Here is an 18577-nt window from a genome sequence, read left to right on the forward strand (position 1 = left end):
ATCCAGCCTGCAGTCTCCTCTCCCAATGCTCCTGCCCTAACCCACTTTAATCCAACTACCATAGAACCAGAACTCTTAATGTTTAGTATCCCCCATCTCGTTAGAGGCCTCTGCTTCCTAGCTTACAGTCCTTTCTTTAGACTTGTACAGTCCACAAGGTTAGAATGGATTCCTTTGTTCTCAGTTCATGATTGAACACCCAGGTACAGAAACAACTTGAATAAGGAGCCACAGTTTCTGTTTGCACACCTTTGCCTCCCAAAATAAGTGTTATGCCACCCTAAATTATATACTCCCATCACCAGAGGTTCTCCATCGGTTGCTTCGGCATCTCCATCTCAAAGCATGGTTTTTTGCACAGTGTTCTGTCGAACATGATGCCCCAGCCCAATGTATAGGAAGGAGGAACTGCAGTGTTGTACCCTGAACCATGTGGTGGAACAGATCTAGTGATACCTCTCTTCCACTGGGAAACAATCCTTTTCCAGATGGCCTAGCACTGGGACAGGCCCAAAGCTTCATTTAAAATATTTTAAAGTTTTTTGTTTTTTTTGCACAAGTAGCTCTCAAGCACTATGCCTTGTACTAGTAGTTGCCAATGCATCTATAAATAATGGACTGGAAGATTTTCACCTGGAATAATCATGAAGCCAAAGGGTGCCAGCTCCAAGTTTTTGAGGGCCTTGGGCAAGGCATCCTCACTGGACCCCCTTCCCCAGTGAATCTACCTTCTCACCACTATTGTCACCAGCTGCTCTCATTCCTCATCCTCTTTCTCACCATTGGTACCTCTTGCTTGCTCGACAGACAGAGAGCCAGTAAGCAAGTAGGCAGTGGTATCTACTGCTTCTCCTTTTCACCAGCACTGTTGTATAGGCCAGATCAAGAGGCAGGTGAGCAAACAGGCTGCAATTGTGAAGAGGAACAAGTCCAGTGGGGTCTTGCCAGTGGGCCCCTGCTCGAGTGTAGGCCCTTGGCAGGTGCCCAACCATGCCTACCCTTGATGCTGGCCCTGAAGCCAAATGCGAGTGAAGACAATGGGCTGTATCCAATGGGGGCTTTCTGCATGCAGCCAGCTCCGCCGGTTCTCGTACGCAAGTGGCCCCTACTACTTGTGTGACACGATATAGTGCTTCTGGAGGCAAGCCCTGAAATGAATGAGCAGAAATGCTTGTTTATGGAAGGGGGCACATCGGTGGAGCCCTCCCCCTTCCAGGAATAGCATTTCTGCTCACTTGGGGTCTTGCCCCTGGAAGCACTATATCATGTTGCGCAAGTGGTAGGGGCCACTTATGGATTGGGGCTGGCCACGTGTGGAAAGCCCCCACTGGGTACTGCCCAATGTTCTTTATACTCAACCCACAGTCTTATGGGAAAAAATGGCACCCTCCAGCAGCTGGGATTCCTGGAAGTACTACTGTCCAGAGAATGAAAAAGGTGACGACAGCAGCACAAAGGGTGAGTGAGTGATAGTTCATAAAACCTTTCACTCCTTGCACCCTCACCTTTCAGCAAAAAGGTTCTGTGTAGATGTTTCAGCCTCTTTCCCATTGAACCAAAATTCCCACGGGAGACTATTAAACTAGCTTGAGTCTGTAGGATAGGTATTTTACTTAGTTATTTCATTCATACCCTGCTTTTCTTCTATGAAGCATAGGTCGACATACATAGGAGTTCCCAGATAATCTGCCATCCAGGCTCTGGCCAGATCCAGACTTGCTTAACTGAAGACCATGCAGTGGGTATAACTGTATGCGTCATTCCAGGAAGTTTTATGCAAGTATCAGACTTGTTGATTCAGGCTGCAATTACTTACCTGGGAGTAAGATCTATTGACCTTGAAGTGACTTGCGGTTGAGTAGGATTCCACTGCCAGACTTCACATAGCTCTCTGTCATAAGTTTACTACTCAGGAGCATCAATAACTGCATTCTCCATGCTTGTCCTGCCTATCTTTTCATTTCACCCTGCTCTTTCTTTAGGTGTCCCTGTTTTGGAGCTATGACTCTCCCAGAAAGATGTATCTTCAGCCAACCCTCCCTCTTATTTTTCTTGTACTTCTTTGGTCTCTTCTGTCTCTCCACGTTCTTGCACCTACATGACAAGATCGCTTATCAGCAGTGGAGCATCAACTTCAAAGATTCATCCAATTTCTCATTGATGGGACATGCTGACACCACCCATAATTCTTCCAGCTCATATACCATAGATACTGCTATATGGACAGTGAACTCCATTGGACGCCTGGGGAACCAGATGGGGGAATATGCCACCCTCTATGCCTTAGCTAAACTCAATGGGCACCAAGCCTACATCCTTCCAGCCATGCACCAGTATCTATCACCAATATTCCGGATCACTTTGCCTGTGCTCAGTGCTGACGTGGTGGGCAAATTGCACTGGAGAAACTTCCACCTACATGATTGGATGTTAGAGGAATATCGTCATATCCAGGGCAAGTATGTTCGGCTGACTGGCTACCCTTGTTCTTACACCTTTTATCACCACATCCGCCAAGAGATACTACAAGAGTTCACCTTCCATGACCACATCAAGGAAGAGGCAAATCAATACCTTTTGGGACTACGGGGGGAGCACCAGAAGGTAACATATGTTGGAGTGCATGTCCGGAGAGGGGATTATGTGTGGGTAATGCCCAAAACCTGGAAAGGTGTGGTGGCTGATAGAGGCTACCTGGAGAAAGCCATGAACTACTTCAGAGAGAAATACCTCAATCCCATTTTTGTAGTGACCAGCAATGGGATGGAGTGGTGCAAGCAAAACATCAATGCCTCCAGGGGAGATGTTTACTTTGCTGGGAATGGACAGGAGTCCTCTCCAGGAAAGGATTTTGCTCTCCTTGCTCATTGCAACCACACAATAATGACCATTGGGACTTTTGGCATCTGGGCTGGCTACCTGGCTGGTGGTGAGACTGTCTACTTGGCCAACTACACCCTGCCAGACTCTCCCTTCCTCAAGGTTTTCAAGCCCTCGGCAGCCTTCTTGCCTGAATGGATTGGGATTCCAGCTGACCTTTCCCCTCTGCTGCCCCAAACAAAACCTGCCCAAGACCAGAAGCCATAGGTTGGAGTAGGTAGTTGTTCATTGATGTGTGAACTGCCCAGAGACTTTGGCTATTGTGCGGTACAGAAAATAAATAAATAAATCAGATACCTGTGGGAAGGAGCCTGTGGGAAGGAGGATCAGGTGGACCCTGAGCCTGTTTCTGCCCCTGCCAAACAAGTACTTAAGGCGCACTTAGCATTGCACTTGGAGATGCATGGAGGAGCGCAGGAAGACCCCCCCCCCACCTCTCCAGAGACACCAGCAGCCACAGACACCAGCAGCAAATAGCAGGAGCAGAAGGCAGCAGCTGTAAAGACCAGGGAGAAAGGGGCAAACGTGGACTTTATTTGCTCCTTCTTAGCAGCTGCTCTCTTTTATCTTCTTTTATATTGTTGTATATTTTATATCTTAACATTATAATATGTGCCTGGGAGGACCGTTGAGCAACTCAGGGGGCCGGGGAGGTGCCACCATAACTGTGGTCACGGGCAGGGCGAGGTATGGCATTGGGGGATTAACAGGCCAGCTGAGGGGAAGAGGGGCTAGACACCTTATTGCTATCCCCTCTTCTGGTTCTTCCCTCAACCTGATGGTTCCTGGTGGCCTTACCAGTCTGCCCTCGGGTATGGACCCAGACGATGTTAACAATTATATGCCAGTAGCCAACATCCCCTTCCTGGGCAAGGTGCTTGAGCAGGTGGTTGTAGGACAGCTCCAGGCACTGTTGAATGAAACGGATTATCTAGATCCATTTCAATCAGGCTTCAGGCCTGGTTTTGGAATGGAAACTGCCTTGGTTGCCCTGTGGGATGACCTCTGCCAGGAGAGGGAGAGGGACAGGGGGAGTGTGACCCTGTTGATTCTCCTGGACCTCTCAGCAGCTTTCGATACCATCGACCATGGTATCCTTCTGGATAGGTTGTCTGGGTGGGGAGTTGGAGGCACTGCACTGCAGTGGTTCCGCTCCTACCTGGATGGCCAATTCCAGAAGGTGGTGGTGGTGGGGATTATTGTTCTGTGCCATGGCAATTGTGCCATGGGGTTCCACAGGGCTCTGTTTTATCCCCCCATGCTGTTTAACGTCTACATGAAACCGCTGGGGGAGGTTATCTGGAGGTGTGGGCTGACATGCCATCAATATGCGGATGACACCCAGCTCTACCTCTCTTTCTCATCAAAACCAGGTGAGGCAGTGGCTGTTCTGAATCAGGGCCTGGGCACGGTAATGGACTAGATGAGGGCCAATAAACTGAAACTCAATCCAGACAAGATGGAGGTACTGTTAGTGGGTGGTTCGTCTGCCCAGCTAGGTGATATTCAACCTGTTCTGGAGGGGGTTGCACTCCCCTAAAGGATCATGTTCGTAGTTTGGGGGTGCTCTTGGATCCAGAACTGTCACTTGAGGCACAGGTAAACTCAGTGGCATGGAGCACTTTTTATCAGCTTAGGCTGGTATACCAACTATGTCCTTATCTGGACAGAGATAGCCTAGCTACAGTTATCCATGCTCTGATAACTTCTCGTCTGGATTACTGCAATGCGTTATACGTGGGGCTGCCTTTGAAAAGGGTCCGGAAACTTCAGCTGGTCCAAAATAGAGCAGCAAGATTGTTAACAGGGACTGGCCAGCGAGCTCATATTACACCAGTACTTTTTCAGCTGCACTGGCTGCCAGTCCATTTCCGGGCCCAATTCAAAGTGCTGGTATTAACATTTAAAGCCCTTAACAGCTTGGGGCCAGGTTACCTGAAGAGCGAAACCAGCCCCCATTTTAATGCACAGGATCTCTATTTGGAAGCTGTGAAGGAGTTGCATCCTAAGGCAATGGACCAAAGCCTCGAGAATCCACTTAATCTCATTGAAAGTGTGCCATTCCAACTGAGGGGGAATCTCTGTAAGTCCTGATGTAGGCATTCAACGGCAAGCCTCATTCAGCACAATAGGAGTTACTTCTGAGAAGACACTAATGGGTTTGTTGTGGGAAAGAGAGTAAAGACAAAGCCAGAATCCAGCCCCCACTGTAACCCACAGGATATAACGAAGCTGCTAAGTACTGTCATCCTAAGGCAATTCATCCGAGCCTTGCTTGGTCACTTAAACTCATTTAAGCAATTGGGCTTAATGTGTGCCATTTCAATTGAGAGGGAATCTCAGCCTCATCCACAGCAATGGGAGTTACTCCTGAGGAGACACTAATGGGTTAGTTGTGGGAAAGGGACCGAAACCTGCTCCAAAATGGCAATGAAACTTCTGGAAAACAGGGAGGGATAGAGTTGGGTCACTGAGGTCAGAGTGACACACCCACAAAGGCTGGGCTACATGCCCCATGGGCAGGGCTAAGACAGCGAACCCAGTGCGATTGTGGAAACAGGTCAGTAATGGAGCTGGAAAAGTCGGACTATAAGCAGTCTCAGAAGAAGCGGTTTTTCAGTGATAACATGCGACACTGGGGCTGAATGGCCACGACGTCATGGAACTACAGAGACCCCACGGGTGGCGCAGCCAGGTTGGAGTAAATCACTGGTGGGAACACAGCCCTTGTTTCCTGTCTGCTTCAGGGAATGAATGAACTCAGAAGAGGCTAAATACTGACTCAGCCCATTGATCCCATCAACCCTAGTATGGTCCCATCAACCCTAGTATTATCAACAGCACAATGGAAGATATATGGGAAATTATGACTTCAGGGTTCACAGATGCAGGCAGTAGAGAATTAGGGAAAGTTCTCAATTTGTGCAGACTTGTTTATCAGTGTCAATAAAGACATTTGGAAAGACAGCCTTTGGACGTTATTGCTTTGATGTCCTAAAATCCTGTTTCAAGTTTTGCATTTACTACCTGACAGGGTAAACTCTCCCAGTTGTTACTCAGGCAAATCATTTTGCATAATCAGCTGACTGATGATAGCTTCAATAGGGGGAGGCTTACCACCCTGCCCACACACTAGTTCTCTTATGGTAAAGAGGCGCAACTCCTCCCCCCCCGCAACTCCCTTGGTGGAGTTGCGATTTTGATGATTGCCTTGCTTTGTTTCAAATGTTCTCTTTAAAATGATTATGGGCAAACAGGGCTGGCCTAGAATAAACAGTGCTCTGGATGAGGAACAAACATCACTTTTGCAGCGATACCAAGTTGTACTTGTAGTGATTACAGTATTTGTACTGTAATGCTTTTAGTGCTTGATATGTTGCCATGCCCTCTTTTTGATCTAGAGCAAATGACATAGGACTGGAAATGGAAAAAGAAACATACTTTGAAGGTAACTGATGTAAGAGAAGTAGACAGGCAAAACACCCACCCCCCTTAAAGAAACCCAGATAACACAGACAGACTGCACTAAAACCAACCAGCCAAAGTAAAAAGGGGTGGATCTAAAGGCAAAAGAGATGAGGCCAAAATACCAAAAATATCAAACCAGCTAACACACACATAGCAACTTGGAAAATAAAAGCCCCCCCACGCACACACACAGAGCACAGGCAAAACAACTCTCTCCCTCTAGCCCCCCAGGATTCTCCCTACTACCCCCTTTTTCTCTTTTTTTCTGCACAGCTGGGCATGTTGCAAAATGGAGCACTGGGTTGCAGTCACTTGCCATTTTTATTTTCTAAGAATGTCTTTGTGCCCACATGGAGTTCAGATGCATTCTTGGAAATAAAGATGGCACTGGAGGCTGCTGCCTCACCTTGAAGCATGCCAGCCCCCCCAGTTTAAAATAGTTTTTAATTAATTAAAAACATCTAAACAGTTTTATAGCAGTAAGAGCTACCCAAAAAATCAATTAAGAAATACAGGATTTTAATGTAGCAGCCCACTCCTACACAAATGCTAGCAGCTGAGATGGGAGCTCATGCTTTTTCAAATTCACATTGTATTCTGTGTGATTTGTAATAATAATAATAATTATTATTATTACCAACAACAACAACAAATTACCCTACTAGTGCAAATTCCAATGCAAATATAGTCCATTATCCTGATATTACAGGTTTGATGGAGAGGTGTGGCTTACAACGTAGTCCGTTGTTAAGATTGCAGGAAATGGAGTGGAAGCTGAATTTGACTCAGAACCAAAAACCCCACTTACAAAATACCCTTTAGGTTGTACCAAAGGCCAGTCTACTTAAGTTGCTCCTCAGTCCCACTCCCAGCCCAAATACAGCACTCAGTTGCATACAGAAGCCCTGTGCTTGATTGAAACATGCAGATGCTTTGCACTTTTAAATGCTCTGTCTCTGCTGCTGTTTTTTTTACTTTTTGGTGTGTGTGTATGTGGGTTAAAAATCCTACAATCCTGTCCCAATGTTTTCTATGGGCACCTCCCACTTCTGCGCTGGGGGAGAAGGGGAGGGGAAGGTCTACTGAAATTGGACGTTCAGGCTGTGCTTCATCCTATCCTTTCCCTATTTCTACAGTATAAAGATCCAGTTCCAGATGATGGTAAATGGAATTTATGACAGATTTTCACTTCCTGTCTACTAAAATTGTGACAGGTTTCCACTTCCTGTCTACAGCGCTCTGACCTCAGACCCAGGAGTCTGAGCTCCCCTCCCCCCCACACAGCTGGCATGGAGAGAACTGTGCCCGCTGTCTCTACAAGCCTGCAAGCGTAAGCATAGAGAGGAGGGAAGGGGGGCAATTTTGTGGGAGGGGAGGGGAGGAGACCGGAGTGGCCGGCTTGCGAATAATCCTCTGGCTGCCCCAGCCTCCTTGCCTCCCACTCTGCAGAGCACCAGCTAGAAGGGCAAAATCACCTGTCAAGCAAAAATCCACGTCAAGAGGAACACGGAGGTGATGATCCCCTCCTCACTCTTCCCCCCCTGCAAAGGATGATCATAAGCCTCTGAGTTCAGCTTACGATCATCGAGGGCTCAAGACTTAGGATTGCGCTCTTAAATGTCTTACCCTGCATAAACTTCCCACTGCCCATAGCATAGCAGCTGTCCCAAGTCCTGGAGTTCACCAGTTTGGCTGTCCCTGTTCCTTGATGCTGAATCCTGCTCACTGCTGTTGCTTTGTCCTTTGCTCCCCAGGTCAATTTCCCCAGACCTTGCCCTTTTAGGCTCTCTCATGCTCTTCCCTGAACTCAAGATTCTTCCTGGCTTTTCTTCATGTAGATTTAAACAACTACCAACTCCCCTATGAAGAAAAGTTAAAACTTTTTTTAGCTTAGAAAAAAGGGTGAGTTGGGACCCGATAGAAGTGCATAAAATTATGCGTGACGTGGGTACAGGGGACAGGGAGACGTTTTTCTCCCTTGCTGATAGTACTAGGACCCAGGGTCATCCCATGAAGCGGATTAAAAGGGAGTACTTCTTCACACTGTGCATTGTTAAATTATGGAATTCACTGCCACAGGATGTAGGAGAACATGAGCAGAATGCTGTTTGACTCATGTCTGCTTGTGGGCTTCCCAGAGGAAACAGAATGCTGGGCTAGATAAACCTTTGGTCTGATCCAGCAGGGCGCTTCTTATGCTGGTCTTCTGTTGGTTATTTTAACTGTATTTTTTTTTATTTTAATATTTATCTGGGTTGCAGTTTTAAATGGTTTGCCTTACCATTGTTTTTATGTTAATGTGGTACCATGATGAAAGTTTTATTGTTATTTGTCATTTTGGACGCCACCCTGAGAGGATTTTGATTTTTACCCTTGAAGGTGGCATATAAAACCTTTTAAAATCATCATTATAATCCTGTTGGGGCCATCTAATAGTGATCTTCATAATTATTTTTAAGCTTTGAAAGAGCTGTGATTCTTTGGCTGTGAAATGCAGCCCAGCCCACAGACACATCCAAGCTGAGATGTACATTTGCCCCTGTATTTCTTGCCCATGACTGGGTTCAAGGTGATCCTGGTTCTTGTAAAACTGTGTACTATATGATATCTAGGAAAAGCAGGTAGAGCAAGTCAAGCCTGACTTCTAACCAGGAAGGATGATCACCATAATCCCAAAATAAGCCAGTATAGACGGGGGTACCCGGAGCCCATTTTTGTTTAGTTATCAATATTTGGAGTTGTTTGATAGTTGTGTACTTTATAAGGGAAAATTATTCTTGTGTTTGGGCCTAATGAAATAGTTATTTAAAAGCTACAAAGTAACCTGAGACACTTTAAAGACTTAAAAAATTGTGACATAAGCTTTTGTAGACACTGCCTACTGCATCAGATGCATGAAGTGCTAGCCTCAAATTGGCAGATTTATATACACATGCTGGGGTTAGGGGGAGATATAAACTGTGTTAGGGGAAATTGAAATGTGAAAAATATCAGCAAGTGATAATTTAATAGCTGCCATTCTGAAAACGTTGTTGGGTGATAACACAAATCCCTTTGTCCTTATTCAAGTAACAGGAAATAGAATTGAATCTCTTCAATTGCGCTGCAGCAATTTTGCATTGATATCTTTGAAATACCTTTGTTCAAGAATGGCTGCCTTAAGGTCACTGAGAGAGGTCACTGAGAGAGTAAGTATCCTGGGAGGTTGAAATGTTCGCCCAGTGGTTTCTAAACATTGCCATTTCTGATGTCAGATTTGTGTCCGTTTATTCTTTGCATAGAGACTGGCCTGTCTATCCCATGTAAAATGCAGTAGGGCACTGCTGGCAAGTGATGGCTTATATCACATTGGAAGGTGAACCCCTGATGTTGTGGATGGCATTATTAGGTCCTGTAATAGTGCTGCCAGAGAATATACTGGGACAAGAGTTGGCATCTGGTTCTGCCATAAGTTCCAGTGTTTGTAACCCTGTTGTGAGGTCTGTTATTGCTGGTGATTATCGATCCTTTTTAGGTCGGGCAGCTTTCTGTTAGCAAGTACAGGCCAACCACCCAAGGTCTGTGTGAGGGAAGTGTTATTGTCATTGTCCAGGGGGTTTCTTCATGACAACGGAAGAAGTAAAAAAAAAGAAGAAGGATTTTTGCTTTTCTTTAATTGGTGCAAAATGCAGCAGCTAGGCTACTAACTAGCATTGGTATCAGGACCATACTAAACCTGTCCTGAAAGGCCTGCACTGTTTGAGAATTGTTTTCTGGGTGCAATCAAGGTGATGGTTTTAATCTTTAAAGTCCTAAATGGCTTAGGACCTGACTATCTCAGGAACTGTCTGTGTCACTAGGTCTGCAGGAGAAGAGAGCCTTTTGAGGTCACCATTACTTGCAGAGACCCATGAAAGTGTTTTCTCTTGTATTGCTCCCATTCTAAACTCTGGATTGTGCCTCCCGCCCCACCTCCCACCCCAAGAATTACAATTGGCCTGCACTCTCTTGGCTGTGAAAAACAAAGGGAGGCTCCTCTGAATCTCTCTCCCCATCCAAGGATTAACCCCCAAATATAGAAAACAGATGATTTTGATGTGGGTGAAATGGTTGATAAATGGCCCTTGTCAGCTTGGTAGAACCCTAATAGGGTGTTGTATATGTTTACTGAAGTGATCCAAATATGTAAAATTTGTGCCTTAGCCTTTGGAGAAAGTAACCAAAAGAAGAAAGTAGTTTTGTGTGAGAAGTTTTCAAGATAGCTCCCTAAGAGGAGGACTCCCAGTAGTTTATTTGAAATGGGAGAATCAAATGGGAAACAGCTTTATGTACCTTTGTAGATTGCATAGATGAGTTGGGTCACTGTGGGCACTTCTACACCAGCCTAAAATCCTGCATTTAAAATGAGGCTTTCTGCTTCCATTTTAAATGCAGGATCACCACTAACTCCCTTTACATGCACTTCCTCCCCCCCCCCCCGAACTTCTCCTCGTATCGGGGTCTTCCATTATCTTTCATTGATCTCGCTTCTCTTCTTGCTGCTTTAACTCTTTTCACCGAGGAAACTGAAGTGGAACACAACAGGGTAATTTGATAACTCATTATCTGCGATCCATTTAAAAACGGAACAAGGGGCATTTAGTGCAGGAGGGTCATGGCAGGATCATGGCGTCATGTAAAGAGCCCACAAACTTCCATGAAGGAGCAATCTCAATCTCAGGATGAAAGCCCCATGTGATGAAGCCCTGTGTTTCTGAATATCCCACTAAGAGGGGTTTTTCTACTCTGGAACTTACTTACAGCTGAGCTGGGACACCATAGTGCCCTACAACCTCTACACAGAGCCCCAGCCAGACAGAGTGTAAGGCAGCTAGGTTTTCTATTACATTTTATGATGTTGTTGTAGTTTATGGTTTTAACTTTATGGTTTTATGAAGTGCCTGGAGAGCTTCTGCTATTGGTAGTATAGAAATATAATAAATAAATGAAATGTCCAGAAGCTACCTTTGTTTTTTTAAATGTCACCCCAATGAAGTAATTTTTTTATGATTGAGTATTTTGCCCTGTATGTGCAACAGTGCTGTCCCTGCCCAACTTGGCTTTGGAAAACTGAAGACCACCTCTCTCTCCCTCTGTTTAGTAGGATTGCTAGTTTTTAGACTGGCCCTGCTCCTCTGCCTCTGACATCAGCCTCGAGACTAAAATCCTATACCCACTTATTTGGAAGCAAGTCCCATTGAACTTAACAGGGCTTTACTATGGAGCAGACAGGTATAGGATTGCACTGTTAGTTACTTTCCCCCCATCACTTTACATTCATGCTAGGGCATATGTTCACCGGCTTAACTTCTTACATCAAGGGTTTTAAAGGCACAGGAGCAGGAAAACTGCTACCTTCTTGCTCCGTGGGATAAATCCCACTGAGATGTTCATGTCTCATATCCACCCATTTGCAATTAACTATGCTTAAAAGGCTTTCCAGAACCAAACTGTATGATGTGACACAGGGTTGGAAGAGTAGAGCCAGATCTACAGCATGTGTCATAGCGATATGATCCCATCATGGTGATGATATATCCTTCTTGTGCATTTATACCTCCTAGCACACAATATAATCTGTTGCGGTATTTTTTTGGAGTGTATGTCATCTGAGTGGCAGGGGCTGCTCAATCAATAAGAGAGGCCTCCCCCCACCCCTCCAGGCTTCATAAGGAAAGTGCAAAGTAGTTATTTCACCTTGTGCACATTTGTAAGACAAGTCTCCCAATGAGCCCCTTTGTAGCCTGTTGCTGTGCTTGATCACGGTAACAGAGGGGTGAAAGAAACACTCCCAATGTGCGCATTTGTAGGACAAGCCTCCCAACGAGCCCCAAGCCTCATTGAACACAATGGGTGTTACTTCTGGGTATACACTATTTGGTTTGTGCTGGGAAACACAGGGACAGGAGACAGGAAACAGTCCTTGACCAGGGTCACGGTGAAAGGCACACCCCTGGGCAGGGCTAGCATACCCAAGCTAAATGCGGGGGTTGGGGCCTACAACAACTATACCGGGTAGAACCCGACTTAAGGCAAAGAATCAGACTTTAAGCAGTCACAGGAAATCTGTTTTTTCCCTGATAAGCTCCGGGGTGGCTGCTGGATGGTCTCGACGTCATCTATCCCTAATGACTTCAACACACAGCCAGCTCAGAGTAAATCGCTAGGTGAAACACTGCCTCAGAATGTAGTAGATTATGATGATGTCCTGGCATGTCTTGTGGTATTTGTGAAGCTACCAGGGAGATGACAGAAAAAGTTATGGAGTGGCAGTAGATTCTTTCACCCTCATCTCTAGCCAGGTACTTTACCAGGTGAATTGGCAGAAACATTCAGGGGGCTACTAGCCCTTTAAGGTCTGGAATTGTGGGGTCAGGAGGGGTGTCTGAAAGCTCCACCCATTTACGTAACACAACAGTGTGGCTGGGGCTAATGAAGATGCCTCTCTGGGATTTAAAAGGTGAGGATACATATTCTGTGTAAGAGAAGATGACTGCTGCAGCGCAGGACCTGCATCTTCAGCTTTCTCCCCTCCTCCTTCTTGTTGACATGATTGGAGTTGTGTGACCTGAACCCCATTTGTAATGAATCTTCCATTATTCTCACCTAAATCACGCTTCCTCAGACTTGGAGATGTTGAGCAGAGATGGCAAAGTCAATGAGCAAGATGTAGAGACATCAGTCAACCTTGTAGTAATTAAGTTAGCCTTACTATTAGCAGCAATGTTATGGCGATTTTTGGTGAATATACCAGTCAAAATAATATGGTATGCATATAGACAGCTCATTTCAGTTTAGCCAGATCTTCCATTTATATTCCATCTGTGCTAGGACTGCTTTTATGTCCAGTTTCCTTGTGTATAATACGCCAGCCTCAGTTCTCCAAAGGAGCATGTACAGAAAACCTGCATCTGCCAGAGCTCAGCCTAGAACTCTGCCAAGGAAGCCTCCAGTGAAAGAGAACTAACTTTTTATTTCTTCATCACTTCCTCCACAGCAGGAAATTCTACTTGAGTGAAACCACCCACTGACCTATTCCAACAATTGCCATATACGAACAGCTGAACAGTGTTTCTCTAGCTAATACACACAGTACCTTGTCACTAAAACTAAACTAAACCCAGAAATTTAGGGTCAGCCATGGGGTTAGGAGGTGCATGCAAAGACTACCTACGATCAGCAATGTCACAGGATCACTGGGCACTGTGATGACAAAACGTTCAGACTTAGGGCGGTAAGTACAGCTGTAGTTCCCTCCACGCTTCCAGTTTGCATGGCTGATACTGAACTTTTTGAAGGTGGTATCTGCGATCTCAGAAATCCACTGGACTCCAGTCTTTTGAAGGTAGAGCCTGACAATCTTGACTTGGCTTTGGCAGTACATAGCAACATTTCTTCCAAGGACAACCTCGCTACTGGGGCTCAGGGAGATGGTGGGTTTGGGTAAATTAGGATGTGTAGGAAAGAAGAGAGAGTGAAATCTAGAGATGCCAGCAAAGTTCTCCAAACCTGGGATCTGTGGAAAAGAAGAGCAGGTCTGGTCAAGGCCATTTCTTCCTCATTGTAGGATAAGTAATGTTCACTCTTCAATCTCTTTCGGGTCCTAACTTTGGCTCTTCTCTCTCATCCCCTTAATTTTAGAACAACTACCCGAGTATTCACAATCTGTTTACATTCTGATGTCTATCTCCAACCCCAAAAGGCCTCTTGCATGTTCATTGGACTTCTTTAACCTTATTCCTTTCCATTCTTAGGTATTAGTCATCCTCCTTCTCTGCAAAACACTCTTGCTCCACCCTTCTCTTGAGAGGTGTCTCCATGAGCAATTTACTGCAAGATTTGGAGGGTGTTCAGGGTACATGACAATATGGGCATCTCACAGCCACCCCGGAGTTTCATGCCAAAAAACCAATTCTTCTGAGACTAATTTTAGTTCAATTATTTCCTTAATTCAGCTTGTCTGCACTTCTATAGTTGTGTGCACCACCCTCTGCATTTACTCCAGCATGATTTCCTGCTCAGGGGTTTGTCTTTCACCTGGCTGTGACCTCACTGATGCAGTCAATGGGAGTTTCCTCAGTGTTTTCCCCACCTGTGTTTCCCTGATGTTTCCGCCATTTTGCAGCTGGCCATCAGAGTTCTGAGCTACCTCATGGTATTTACTTCACCTTGCCTACCACTAAACTCTGGTGGCCACCCCCGCAAAATATAGGTGTGCTCCAGTCAGCCTCTAACTTTTTTTTAAAAAAAGTAAAGCATTAAAGTGAAATAGGGGGTTTGTCGGCAGTACCACTGTGCTGCATTTGCCAGCAATTCCTATATCCCCATCTCACTTGTTCACCATCCTGCATTTGCCAGCAATTCCTCTACCCCTAACTCACTATCTCACTATTTCACTATTGCACAATAGTGAAATGGTGAGATGGGGGTATAGGAATTGATGGCAAATGTGAGACAGTGAGACTTAGGGGTTAGTGCTTGTTAATGCAGTTTTAAAGGGAAAGAAATAAACAAAATTGGCAGAGTCGGGCATAGGGCGGGGAAGCAGGTTTCTCCTCAGAAGTAACTCCCATTGTTCCCTAAATATCGATGCCGCATTTCTTTACTGTTTGTTTTGTCCATGTAAGGAAGTAATTAATGTGAAGCTTTGCTCCTTTGCATTATGGGAGCTTCAGGGGAAGGAGAAAGGGGGGTAGAACCTCGAGGGGGGGAGAAGCCTCTCTTATTGGTTGAGCGGCCAGTCTGATGATGTTCACTCCAATCCCCCCACCCCACCAGGAAGTATGTTTCTGTGAAGCAACTTAGAATGGTACGGTGCACTCATTCGTGGAGCCCTGCATAGACCAAAGCCGGTTCCTTGAAAAACTGGGGTAAGCCACCATTTGTGGTTACTATGCTCTATGCTGTTTGCCACCACAAATGTTTTGTTCCCATCAACATCTTTATTACATGAGCGCAGCCCTTTAGTGGAATGGCAACATCTCAACCCTTTTTGACCCTGACAAGCCACTATAAGGAGATTCTTTCTGCAGAAAGTGTGAGGAGAGAGGAGACAGAGATTGTAAAGGAAGGTTCTGTCCTTCCCCCAGCTTCCAGGCAGTAGATGCTTGACAACTGTACTCCATGTGTCTATTCCAGCCAAACAGACAAAGCAGGGACTTAGGTCCACCACTCTGCCACAGACAGCCGTTCAGCTCCAAGGTAGTGGTGAAGCTAGGGATTTGTTTTTGCTTAAAAGACATGCAAACATATCTGGTTCAAAGCCTCGAATGCAGTTGTGCGCATGTGTCTGCCAAAAATGTGCGCAAATTGCCAGACATGTGCTCAGGTTTGATTTGTGCAACTTCCCAGTTTGATTTTGTGCAAGTTTCCCCCTGCAGACTAAAAGTCCCACTTTTGTCTATGGACGAAAGTTGCACAAAGACTAACTTTGTGTAAATTTTGGGAAATTTGTGCAAATTTCATATTCAATTGCTGCTCGACTTGCGCAGTTTTCCCATTTGCACAGAGTGAGCCATGGTTGCAAATGCAAACAGGAATTTGGCATGAGATGAGCAGCAAGATGAAGTTCGGAGAATCCTAGCAATCTCAAACATTGTTTGCTCGTCCATCCCTAGGTGGAGCTGGAACTAACCACAGCATACCAGATGCATATTGCCTAAAGCACACATGTGTGGATGGCATGGCCCTCCAGCCATAATTTCCTGGCATTTTGGAGCATTTTGAGCTTTGGAGCTTGGAACGTGGAAACCCCTTAACACAACATGTTAAACTGAAACGGTTTTTGTTGATTGAATTGATGAATTTGGGCATGGCTCTGATGTGCGGGGAGGAATCTTAAATGATGACTGGCCTGGCTATGTCAGGGACCGCTTGTCTCCCTATGAACTTGTCCAGTTATGAAGATCCGTAGGAGAGGCTCTTTTGAGGAAACCTCCACTTGCAGAGGCCTGCTGTTGGCCATGCATGAGAGGGCTTTCTCCCGTCACTCCAAAAATGAGGAATGTACTCCCACGGAGCTACGAGCTGTCTGCAGTCCTTCTGCTTTTTGAAAAGGTGTCGATATACATCTCTTTAACTTGGCCATTGAAACTGTCGTGTGAGGTGTGTTGTCGTTTCTGTTTTTAATAAGGGCTTCTGGTTTTAATTTTTTTTATCGGTTTATGATTTTGATTGTTGTACACCACTTTAGTGGCTCTGGATTAAGGCAGCATAAAAATACTAAAAATAAATTTAATAAACAATCTTTCCCCTATGTCCTAGACTTACGTTTAAGGCACTGATGTTTATTTAGGTCTCTCTCCCCTCTTCTGCCCTCTGTCCTGCTCCCTCTTCCCTCTCCTGCCTTATAATCTTGTGTGGGAGTGGGGTGGGGTGGGGAGGCGCCATGTACCCAAACTGAATAAAATTATTATGATACTCATGGTGTGACCCATATTGAGATGAGCACAATCTAGTTGTGTGTCACCATGTGGTCAACTTTTCCACAGGCCTCAGTTCTCCTGTGCCTTTCGACCAGCTTGATCTTCTAACGCTTATTTCCATACTATAAACATGTTCTCCTGCGGCTTTTTTCAGATAAAGACCAGGACTTTTTCTGGTCAGTTGGCCAACTGATTGGAGAGGAGACCAAAGTTGTACAAGTAAAGCCTATCTTGTCCACTGTGCTTATTTCTTTCATGGGTGCCCATATTCCAAGAGTGTCAGGAAAGAAGACAATGCTCAGCTGAAGGGACTTCTACACTGAGCATCTGTGGCTTTTTAAAATCCTGCATTAATAGGGTAGGTTGATCCTCTCCATCCAAATGACTCAGTACTCTGGGCATATTATGTCGCTTCTGTTGCACCATGGCTTAAGATGTTGAACCGGTGCAAAGATGCGTACACCTGACCATATCCGCTTGCACAACAGACCAAAACATCAGCTAGCGCTAGTGAATTGACATCCACGGCCTCAGGATCCACAAAGTGGCTGAGATGGTGAGCAGGATTTCAGCTCCACAGGCTCACTATGTTTTGTCCAGACCAGTGATCCAAATGGCTTGTAATATCGACAACTGTAGTTCCCTCCATGGTGTCGGCTCACATTAAAAACAGAATAAGTCGCCTGTTCTTCTGATGCACTTCTGATGAAGGTTACATTCTGGCCATCTTTCTCTACATCAACATCCACCTTCTAGGGGAAAGGACTGTCACACCGGACAGTGACATTTCCTCCTAGTGGGACTCCCCAGACAACATTCCCAGTGATAATTGGAGCAAGAAGGGAGTAATTCCCTGGATGATGAAGAAGAAAACAGAGTGTCTGAGGGTAGCGAGGACCACTGCAATTTCTACCATGGTTTGGATCCCAAATCTGCCTTGCATCAATTGAAGGGCTCTGCGTACACAAAGTGCCTCTGCCCCGTTTTCACAGATCCCCCTGCACCACAGCTCTCCACATTCAGCAGGATCCCCCAACCCTCTGTTTCCATTTCCATTTCCAGGGGTATGTAGGGCAGGAGCAGGGAAGTTCGCTTCCACCAGTCCAGAACTTCTCTATGTTTATTTTTAAACTAATATGTATGCTTCATCGCTTTATTTCCTCTAAATCTTGTATTTATGTAAGAAACTTTTAACCTGCTCATTTCCTCCAAAAAAGGGTGTCACTCATAATGGCTTATAAAAGCATATAAACAATAATGAATCATTAAAACACATTATCAAGCTAAGAGCAGCAGCAAACACAAGAAAGCTAAACTGACAGTCCCTAAATGAAATTAAGCACCAGTAGGGATGTCACTGGCACCCAACTCGGTTCCAGAGTCCATCGCCCCCCTCCTGCAACTCCCAGACCATGCCCACTCGCGCCCTCCCAGACTCACTGCGACCTTGTCTGGTGAGCGCCTGCCATTTTGCTGCTTTTCTTTCTGCATAAAAAATGTGGTTTAAAAAATGTGTATATTTAACTATGTGCAGTTTGGGGCCAGGAAAGCTTAACATGTGCAACATTAGAGGCATAATGCCTCTAGTATGGCGCATATTAAGCTTTCCCAGCCCACAAACTGCACATATTTAAATATGCACATTTTTTAAACTCCTTTTTTTATGCAGAAAGAAAAGCAGCAAAATGGCGGGCACTCACTGGACAGGGTTGTGGTGAGTGCAGGGGACTCGCCGAGCTTGTGAGGGCTGGAGCACAGGTCTGGGGGGGGGGGCGAGTGGGGAAGGC

The 18577-nt window shown here is 45.5% G+C and overlaps 1 protein-coding gene across 4 annotated transcripts in view; it reads left to right on the top strand.

Annotated features, from left to right (window-relative positions):
- Nucleotides 1-18577, top strand: part of FUT2 (fucosyltransferase 2 (H blood group)) — a 66443-nt gene that overhangs the window by 33624 nt on the left and 14242 nt on the right. For 2 of the 4 annotated variants that reach the window (XM_084805572.1, XM_084805571.1), the window contains exon 4: nt 1983-5840. The exons of 1 other annotated variant lie outside the window; for it this stretch is intronic. In XM_084805572.1, coding sequence (XP_084661698.1) covers nt 1983-3087 — 1105 coding nt within the window. In that variant the 3' untranslated portion in view covers nt 3088-5840. Of the gene's footprint in view, nt 1-1982; nt 5841-18577 lie in introns of those variants that run through there. One more of the 4 variants, XM_084805573.1, reaches the window with a different exon arrangement.

This window comes from Heloderma suspectum, chromosome 6 (genome assembly GCF_057233095.1).
Source record: "Heloderma suspectum isolate Gila_16-S chromosome 6, 16-S_ref, whole genome shotgun sequence".
Taxonomy (NCBI): Eukaryota; Metazoa; Chordata; class Lepidosauria; order Squamata; family Helodermatidae; genus Heloderma; species Heloderma suspectum.